This window comes from Macadamia integrifolia, chromosome 3 (assembly GCF_013358625.1).
Source record: "Macadamia integrifolia cultivar HAES 741 chromosome 3, SCU_Mint_v3, whole genome shotgun sequence".
NCBI classification, from domain to species: domain Eukaryota; kingdom Viridiplantae; phylum Streptophyta; class Magnoliopsida; order Proteales; family Proteaceae; genus Macadamia; species Macadamia integrifolia.
The window spans coordinates 7989228-8000305 of NC_056559.1; the positions used below are offsets into that span (position 1 = coordinate 7989228).

Here is an 11078-nt window from a genome sequence, read left to right on the forward strand (position 1 = left end):
ACCTAGTGGTGTACACCTGAGTTGAGCAATGTTTTAAATGGAGCAATTTTGATATTGTCAAATTAAACGGGCTGAGTTTTCTCCATCCCTAAGCTTATGTTTGGAAGGTAGGAAAAAAAATAGAGAATCAATTTCATTCTAAATTATCATGATTTTTATTTATTTGTAATTTTTTTTTTTCTTGCATGCCATCCAAACATAGCTCAAGAGTGTCAATTCTGGACAGTACCAAAACCCAAAACCAAAACACACTGACCCTTTAATAAATGGTATGCGTTTTTTTCATAAACAAAACAAAACCTTATCCATTCAATAGTTTGGTTGATCCTAGCTACCTTCTTTAGCCCTATATGCCAGTATATTAGCAACAGGTTTAGATTTGGCTTTTGAAGTGCAGAGAATTGGTTAGCCTAGTTCTGATTTTACCATCAGGGGTAGTGTCCAAGAGAGTGATCAAGGGTGGAGGTGGAAACTAATCAAAGAGGGTGGCATTAGCAACTTAGCACTGCAAATGAGGGCTGAGGACTCAGAACTTAAGACCAAGGCCCAGCCAGCTATTCTTAATAATTGATAAATACTGAATCTTATTAAAAAAAAAATTGTAGAATTGATTTAATTAGTTTAATTTTTAATTGAAAAAAGACTGGACACACAATTAGCATGCCGCAAGTTAATGTCTGCTAATGTCTATTTCTCTCACTCCCTTTGAAAAGACTCTATGCCCTTCCTGTATGATTTAGGATACCCATTTCGCATTCCCATTAGCGCCCCACGCTGCGGTGTACCTATCTTTCTCCCTCTTTTCAAACTAACCATATGTTCTTGTTGGGGATTCTTTACCATATTAAACATATGAATAACCCTATAGTGTTTAGAATACAAGAATCATCAACCAATCATAAAAGATTAATCATAGGTGTAGTCCCTAAACCAAGAACAATAAAGTATCCCATCTTAAAATACATAACCATATAGATTTACCATATCTATAATAATCAATGGGACAACCATGACATGAACCATAAATGGGAATAAAGAAGTACCTGTGTCCCATGAACATAGATCATGAACCTCTGTCCCATGTGGTTAAACATTACTCCCATGAAGATGACAATGACGAACTACGCAAGTGGAGTCCTTCTACTGAGATCTTCTGCAGCCTCTTACTCTAGGGTTTCCTTTCTTTCTGTGCACTTGCTCTTGTGAGAAAAGCCGTGCTCCCAAAACCAATAAGGCATTAAGTAAAATAATGGCTGCAGGGACCGTCAGTATTCTATTTATAATAGAATCCCTAAAACCCTATTCCACTCTCATAATGGAAAGAGCTAGGAGTTTCCTAATCAGAGTGGGTCTATAATTGCTTGGGCCCAATGGATCAATCGGTATCAGTTAAGCCCACATAAAAATCCTAACAATCTCCCACTGGGGCTACACTGATACTGATGTCTTTCCATTGACTCCTGGCCAAATAATCCCAAGACTGAACACCACTCAAACAAACTTTGATCCAATCAATAATCTCTACTGTTGAACAATAGTAGAAAATACACCTCAATATACGGCATATAACTATCTAATGTTACAGACAATAGAAAATTATCAATCCAAATCGCCTGGAAACGTATATATAAGGAGTTGATATCATACCTGTGATCACATGAACTATAGATCTCCTTATAGGTCCTTTCTTGATCTAAAGATCAGCCTACCTTGAAAACCTCACAGGTAGAAAACTTTGATATTAATCAACACTTGGCAAACTGCCATTTTCTTGAATTAATATCTTACTTTGGCATACCGCCTATGGCTAACTGCCACTTCCATGGATTTAGGTTAAATACTACCATAAATCACAAACTTTGGCAAACCGCCTGTGGTAAACCACCACTTCTTTGGACATAGGCTAAATACCACCATACATCACAAATTCTGACAAAATATCGTCAATTACCTTGGCTAAGCACTGCCAATAAATCTTAACAAGCACAGCCTTTAAACTTTGACTTTTACCACCATGATATCTTTGGTTAAATGAGATCATAAAACTCCCACTAACCAAGCATGTCAAAAACCTCAATAACACCAATGTCAGAAAATATGGCTCTTGAGTACTTTGTCGATAAACTTGGATGACATCACCTTTGGGCAAATGTCACCTTTACCTTGGGAAACACACAATTGAACTGAATGTACCACTTTGGTGGGTTTCACTCATTCCTATCATGTTTTCCACATTAGAGAAGAATATATGTACAGAAGTGTATGCTTTAATGTGTTTCTTACACAATCAGAGACAACACAAACAAATGAAGCATAAATGTACACAAATAATTCAGAGAACAGAATTTAAGATAAAATCAATTCAAAATTACTCCGAAGTCATTATAAACTTAATAGGGCAATAAAATTGTTCCTATTTCCCTTCAGTTGTGCTTTGTTCAGCAACAACACCTGTTTGGGTTCCCTGAGAGCTAAAACCAGATCAAGTAACCCTAAGAATCTCAGGTATGAATCATACACACCAAATAACCGAGCTATAAAATTTAATATGTACACCTAGTAGATAAACTACACAATAAATGTACATCTAGCAGATAAAACACACAAGAGTCACAACCGTAACTACATTCCTATCCTTTGGGCTAAGAATGTACTGGTCCTCTTGTAAATCCAAATTTACTGTGAAAATACAATTACTTTTATCACATGTGGGTTTAGAAACCTCTAAGTTATAGTCATTTCCATACATGTATTTTCTTTAACTTGGGTGACATCACCTTTGGGCAAATGTCACCAACTTTGCTGCGCTTGGAAAAACTATGAAATAATAGGATGTGCCACTTTGGTGGATTCCATCAAATCCTTTCATAGCTTCCTAGAAATATACTGTGCAGCATAAAATGTGCGGAATCTCACACCCAGTTTAATTCTAATATATTTATCCATCATAGGGTGTTTCAAACAAAACATTCAAGTACAAAATGACATGAATATGAATTTACTTATATATTTGAACCCATAAATCATTATTCAATATCATGATAATAATAAATCAATACAAAACTCCAAATAATTCTTTTGCATGAAAAACAATATAGAACACTGAATTTATTCTCCCACTAGCAACCTAGTAGACTGACCTTCTACTAGTAACATCCTCCCACTAGCAACCTAGTATACCGAATTTATTCTCCCACTGGTCGAGCCACATAAAATAGCTTAAGATCCATACTTTTATTCTCCCACTTGGTTCGACCAGTCATAAATTAATCCATTTATTGGAGAACACAATTCGTTAAACGTGACATACATATAAACTTGTTCACATATGCCCAAAAACAAAAGAAACCAAACATTTATCAATTAATGTTCATAAATAGGTTTTCAGAGAACAATGGCAGTGTTAAGAACTTGGTATTGGATTGATCAAAATCGACACTAATCCAACCCAACCAATCCGAATTGATCCAATCGGAATGCAAAAAATAACACATTAAATAAACCTATAACTTATGGTTATAGTGATGAAACCCTCATCCACCCTATTGCCATTGATCAACTGTCCAATACATTTTTAGGGCAAAAAAAACTTTGCTTTAAAAGCATAATACCAAACTATTGATTTGGTTCTCCTAGTATAGAAAACTAGGTCTTTGAGACATATGTAGGCCTCTATATTCTCAAGCCACTTTTAAAGACATTAGCTTAATGGTTCAACTCAAGGAAGAATAATCCATTCGATATTTAATTAATGCATGTAACATCAATAAAAACCAACATTACATCACTAACCATTAAACATAATCAAAGTGTCAACTGAACTACAATCTCAACCTTTAGGTCTGGAATGCACTAGTCCACTCAAAAACTACAATGACAGTGGGAGCTCTTCAACTTCGAAAATTACTATCACTTTTGGATGCATAACAACTTCTAGGTTAAGGTCTGCCTAGAGTACACTTGCATTTATGCATGTCTTTGATAATGTCGCCTTTGGGCAAACATTACTTAATTCCTGCTAACAATTTTCTATGTCTTTGAATATAAGACAAAATCTTTGAGTTGTAAACCTATTACAGTAATTTTAGATTTTACCACTTTGGTGGGTTCCATCAATTCCACTGCAATAGCTTACAACTACACCTGACAGCTTAAATTTGTGGGTTATTTAAACATGAACTAAATATCAATTTACATGTAAAAGAACAAGCATGTAACTGTTAACAAAATAAACATTACAATGCTCAATTATCAATTACTTCAAGAGTGTCAACCGGAACTTCATACTAATCCACTCAAGTTTCTGCAATTACTGCGAGACTTCTTCTAACTTTCGAAAAGTACCGCCATCTTTGGATGGACAGCATCTTCTAGGTTGAGAAATCCCTATTCTGTTTTTCACTTATTTTAACTTTAACCTTTCTTTGATAATGTCACATTTAAGTGAACATTAGCAACTTTGCTACCAATCATTATTCTCTGTCTTTTCAAACAAAGAAGACTTTGATTTGTATTCTATTACAATAAAGTTGAACTTTACCACTTTGGTGGATTCCACCCAATCTTATTGTAATAGTCTACAAATTTATTCCGGTAGCTAAAAATGGGATTGTTTAAGCATGAATAAAAATATTCATAAACAAAAGCATGAACTACATTACCAAGAATAACCAAGTTCATATTCTGATATGCAAGTAATGTATGAGTTGATTTTCTTTTATTTCTTCCAATTAATAGGAAAATCATAAAGAATCATTAACCACCCATACTTGTAACTTATACAAAACAAATTATAAAAGTTGATCAAAACTAGGCTCATAATATATCAAAACGAAGAGTACGAAAAACTGGACTCAACGCAAAAAACCAGGGTGAAAAATTCTTCACCGTTTGCCTGTACGAGCCATTTGAAGTTGCAGAACTAAAAATAGATCAAAATCAATCTAGTTTCCCAAACCAACCGGTTCGGCCAACCGGTCTAATCCGGTTCAGGCATATTGATTCCGAGTCAAAATCCAGGTCAATTGGTCAACAATCCGGTCAACCTTTGACCGAGTCAAACAGAGTTGATCATGAGTTGACCCACTACACCCCGGGTTAACTCGGTAGGGTTTCCGAGGTGACCCGGCGATGACTCGCCGCCGTTTTTTTTTTGAATTAAAAAAAAAATTTCTCTCTCCTCCGGCAGCCGGTTTCCGGCGGCGCGTGCCGGCGCGTCCGGAGGTTTCCGGCAACGTGCGGTATACCGCCGCGACCGTCTTCTCATGCTCTACAACTTTCGTGAAGAAAGTTTTCTCATATGAGATCTTTAATTAATGGTAAAATTATGATTTTCATGATTTGGGACACAAACCCTATACAAAATCAATTTTCCTTGATTCTAACACTGTAAGGGTTGGCTCTGATACCAATTGTTGGGAATTCTTTACCATATTAAACATATGAATAACCCTATAGTGTTTAGAATACAAGAATCATCAACCAATCATAAAAGATTAATCATAGGTGTAGTCCCTAAACCAAGAACAATAAAGTATCCCATCTTAAAATACATAACCATATAGATTTACCATATCTATAATAATCAATGGGACAACCATGACATGAACCATAAATGAGAATAAAGAAGTACCTGTGTCCCATGAACATAGATCATGAACCTCTGTCCCATGTGGTTAAACATTACTCCCATGAAGATGACAATGACGAACTACGCAAGTTGAGTCCTTCTACTGAGATCTTCTGCAGCCTCTTACTCTAGGGTTTCCTTTCTTTCTGTGCACTTGCTCTTGTGAGAAAGCCGTGCTCCCAAAACCAATAAGGCATTAAGTAAAAGTAATGGTTGCAGGGACCGTCAGTATTCTATTTATAATAGAATCCCTAAAACCCTATTCCACTCTCACAATGGAAAGAGCTAGGAGTTTCCTAATCAGAGTGGGTCTATAATTGCTTGGGCCCAATGGATCAATCGGTATCAGTTAAGCCCACATAAAAATCCTAACAGTTCTAACCAGTTATGGACCAGAGCAAAACCAATGAAAATCATTTCTCCTTTAACCAAAACCAAATAAAGAACTGGGGTCGACCGGCCCATTATTTAACGGTCCTTAACCCTGACCCACACACATTGGCCCGGTCAAATAATCTTTTGACCTATGTAATTCTATTATCCTAATTCCTAACATCTATACCAGAAAAAATAAAAAATAAAAATAATAATAATTATTATTATTCTATTATCCCAAACTCAAAAGCTGCAGCAGTTCATGTTCATCCCAATCCGATAGTCTCAACCTATTTGCCATGAACATAATGTGCTGCATAACAGAGAATGATAACAGTTAATGACTTGGCCTCTTCATCTCTAATTTCCCTGTAAATCCTGCGTGTTGAGTATTCTATCTCTAACCCTACTAGTGTTTGCCATATTACTGACTGACCCTACTAACAGAGAAAAGAAAATGGAAGAAAGAAGACAGAATGAGTTTTCCATGGTTAGAACAGTAAAGTACGATAAGGTTATGATAATTACTCCACACACCCAGAAAATGCAAGTTGATCAGGAGGACTATTGTCCACAATTTTTATTCTCCTTTCAAGTGTCGACAACGACGGCCGGCCGGCCAGCGACGCCGGGCTCTTATTCTATTAGATTAGCTTTTGGTAATTTAGTCTTCTCTACTCACCATATACGACTACCTTTACGTGAGCACAGTAGTTAATTCGTCACCGAGCCAGAGCTCGCCGGAGAACTTGAACCAGTAAGGTAGGCGCACTCAGGTGCGGCAAATGTCCCTCTGTGTGCAGTATCTCCACCGTGTTCCGACCCCCAAGGTGGTTCTTCAAGTACGTCGCCACAGATACCGGCACCGATACATCCTTGGCTGTCTGGATGATGCAGCAAGGTACCCTCACCAGCCCAAGAATCCCCCTCAGATCGCTATTAAACACAGACCTGGACACGAATAAAGATATGTCTGGCCTCATATTGAATAAAGTCCTCGTGAATTCCCTCACAACCGCCGGCACATCTGCTCCCACCGCTAATGGAGCGAATCCATTCACCCACGCCTCGTAATTTGCTTCCATCGCCGTGAATACTCTCTCGATCTCACCTCTCTCGAATCCCCCGTGATAATCTTTGTCATTCAAGAACCTGCAATTAATTGATTCGATTTGATTTTAAGTTGATGGTAATTAAATTAGAAAAAATTCATCAATCCATGATGATTCACCTTGGGGAGGCGCCGATGAGGACAAGTTTGGAGAAGAGATCAGGTCTGCGGATGGAAGCGAGGATGCCGATCATGGCAGAGACAGAGTGACCAACATAGGCGCACTTATCAATGCGGAGAGCGTCAAGGATGGTGAGTAAATCGTCCACGTAAGGTTCCAGAGAGGTATAGCGTCGGAAATCGAAGTAGTCAGGGTTGACACTCCCTGCACAAACCAGATCGTAGAGAACAATACGGTAGTTAGGAGTGAAGTAAGGAATGATACTCTTCCATGCCGATTGATCAGTGCCGAAACCATGGGCGAGCACCAGTATCCTCTCCCCATTCCCTATCACTCTTACATTCAGAATCTTCAAAAGATTGTTTCCCATTTCAGATGATTTGTGAAGAGAAGAAGACGAGGGCATTGAAGCTTGAAGAGGGAGTGAAAGAGAAGGGGTACTGGTATTTATATCCATCTCTTGATCAAGTAAAGAACCTCTCTCTGCTAGTCTCCTCTTTCTTCTCCGACAGGACTGTAATTCTTTGGTTTTGGGCTTTAAATGGAGATTGAGCCTACATATCTCTCTCTCTCTCTCTCTCTCTCTCTCTCTCTCTCTGTATTACACTGGGTAATGTTTGGACCACAGAGACGTGGCAACTCTAATTAGACTGCAAATTAGCACATGATTGGGCAATGATGTGAAAGACATTTCCAGTTAAATTTGAGCAGAAATTTGGACTTAGATCTTATTACACCAGAGAGTTTCTAGAAAACTTAGGATGTGTTTGGCTGCCAATAAAATGAGGAAAGAGAAAGTAATAATAGAGTTGTGGCTGTGGGTGGAATCCATAAAAAGTTTCTTCTCAACAAACCCACTCTAGAGAGAGAAAGAACTAGAAATTCAAGTGTGCTTCTGCTTATTAAGTCCATTTAGAGGTGGAGGTGGAATGATGGAGCTGTCACTCGACTCACTCCACAACGCTTATATCTGCACGTACAGTTAGATGATGACGCATGTCCTAACCTAATCGTACGTGAAGCGCTTCATGTACTGAATTGTGTTCCGGCCTTCTTACCACCATCAGCATCATCAAATGTTACCAATTGTTGGTTCTTGTTAAGTGAAGGTGACAAAATGTACGAAACCATGAAGTAGAATCTAGATTAGGGACTAGGGTAAGCATCTGATTCATTGTGTTACACTTTTATTATTGTGGATTGTCTTCGGTTAGTTAAATGTTGTTTTTCTGCTGTGATCTTCTCTCATACTTTTAGAGAAGCTAATTATGTGGCTGACTTGCTAGCTTCTGCTGTGGCTTCTTTGCAGTCTCCTTTTTCTATTTTGTATGAACCCCCTCCTTGTATCAATCCTCTGCTCTTTGCTCATTGTACTGGTGCTTGTTTTCATCGGTAATAAAATGCTTTTTACCAAAAATAAATAAAAAAGTGTTACAACTTTTATTATATATATATATATATATATATATTTTATCATTAGGTTTGAAATTTGAGAAGAACCTCTCCTACGTAACGAAGGTAAAGCTGCGTACCTTTGCTTAGACCTTATAGTAATGGGAGTCTTGTGCATTAGATTACTCTTTTTTTTTTTTTTTTTATTGTTGCTTACATTGTGATTGTAAACCATTAACCATATTGAAGTCCGCCTTACGTCTTTGGTTATAGTTGTACAATTAAAACTACCAACAAAAATAATAAGAGGGTAACCCATAATTATAGGCAAGTCTGTGAACTCAATTCTCGAATTAGTAATAATAGGTAATAACAAGCAACGCAGGGGAAATGCAGGTAATGGTGATAACTGAAGATATAAGATCCAATCAGAAATATTTTGCAACACAAGCATAGGATTGGGGGTGGGGGGGACCTTATGAAAGTTACTTGGTTCCTATATATCCAAATGAAATATAAAAATATAGATATAATATTAAAGAACCATTGATGCTCAAAATCCATTAAAGCATCATTTGTCAAAAGAGGAGAACAAACTTAAAAACAATGTGTACCGTAAAGCCTTTCTATTCTCAGCCTCAACACCCCCTACAGCCCAAACTCTTTAAAGAAATCACATGAAAGAAGAAGATGCCAAAGAGTCTCAGTTTCCTCTTTACATAAAAGAAAATTCATCTAAAGAAAAGAACTTTGTTTATTGTATAATGATGTCATTATTCTTTGCCTTATATCTTTCAAATTATATGGTGATATCATGCATGGCTACGTCAAGAATATCTCAAAAGCCCATGTAAGATAATGCGTATTTTTGAGAATGACATAATGGTGAGTCATTTTCAAATTATTTTGAAAATCTTTTTGTACCCTTAATTTAAAAAACTTGTGATAATTTGATAAACTTGTGATAATTTGATAAGGTCAATCAAAAGAAGATTATAATTTCTCAATTCGCCACTTTCGTGATAACAAAATGCACCAAAAGAATAATGGTCCCTCTCTTTCTTATTGCCTTCTCTAAATAATTGGACATTGAAATGTTGAATTGACAATCACCCAGAAAGATAAGAGATAAAAAGGAAAGATAGAAACACTCCATGTCTCCCTCTCTCTTTTCTATATAAAGGAAAAAGGTACTCTCCCTCCAACTTTGATACATCTCCTTTGATCCAATTGACAGAAACTGACCAGGCATCCCACTACTCTCTAGTGTCACCCATGAAATATTGCTCCTTATCAAGCATAAAACTGAGTTGCTGATTCTATATTGTAACCCAAGGGGTGCTGTGCCACAGTGGGAGACCATCAGGGATTGGTGAGCAATTGGGATTTTTTCACATACAAAATCTTCAGTTCTAACCCATTAACAGTCAAACCAAAACCAACTGACAGATGTGTTTTGTCCGAATGGGTCCAGTCACAAAGTACAAGAGAACTTAACGTATGTAAACATTCGTGTTGGAGCAATATAAATTATTTTGTGTATATGTACGATTAGGATCTAAAAAAGATCGTGAGCATTCTAGAAAAAGATTTATACAAAATAAGGGAGATCACCGCGAGTAATCAAGGTCACAGGAAAGAGAAGCAAAGGGTACAGTTTCTGGACCTTTGGATCACGTGATGAACCTCACCACATGATTAAGGGATTAATAAGCTAATTGGTTCCAAAAATGAGATACAGAACCGGACTAATAAATTAATGGGTAGACTCAGGCACTAGTTTTGGTTCCTAATAGGTTGATTCTGGTGGTGTACGATGTCTTCTATTCCGTCACAGTTTAATTCAGGGAGTACTGATGCAAGCATCTCAATATGCAGGATGACAGTCCCACTAGTCGATTAGCGGATCGTGGGGGTTGCAAAGGGGCAAAACCCCCCGTTTGAATTTTTTATTTGAGAGCAGTTTTGTACTTTTTGGATTAGGGTTTTTCGCTATATATTTGTGGTGAGTGTTTCTTTCTCTGTAATGCCAATAATACTGAGAGGTGTGAGAACGAGTGCTATAATCCTATTCTCAATTAATGAAGCAGGATCTCATCTCACCGAATGTGAGAATGTAGGCAATCTTGCCGAATCTCATAAACATGTGTACATTGTTTTTTCTTATTTTTTTTATTATCTTTTGCATCATTTTAAGGTTGTATTTCTACAAGTTCCAGTCCAATTATAATCCTAAATTGACACCCTTGGCTGTTCATGGCTACATATGTATCTCTTTTCAACTTTCAAATGAAAGATCTCATAACCATAACAATGGAACCTATATAATTCGAAAGAAAAGCAAAAAAGGTTTTGTGCTTTTTCTTTCCTCCTTCCTCTGTCCTGCATATTTTTGGCAGCTAAACTAGCTGTTCAAACAACAAGTTGAGAGTTGAGACAAGGACAGGTGG

General features: G+C 37.1%; 1 protein-coding gene across 2 annotated transcripts in view; it reads right to left on the reverse strand.

Annotated features, from left to right (window-relative positions):
• Window positions 1-7877, reverse strand: part of LOC122072814 (probable strigolactone esterase DAD2) — a 9125-nt gene extending 1248 nt beyond the window's left edge. The window contains exons 1-2 of one of the 2 annotated variants that reach the window (XM_042637227.1): window positions 7236-7877; window positions 6687-7156 (exon numbers count right to left, since the gene is read on the reverse strand). In XM_042637227.1, coding sequence (XP_042493161.1) covers window positions 6727-7156; window positions 7236-7693 — 888 coding nt within the window. In that variant the 5' untranslated portion in view covers window positions 7694-7877 and the 3' untranslated portion in view covers window positions 6687-6726. Of the gene's footprint in view, window positions 1-6462; window positions 7157-7235 lie in introns of those variants that run through there. The other variant, XM_042637226.1, reaches the window with a different exon arrangement.
• Window positions 7878-11078: the final 3201 nt, after the last annotated feature.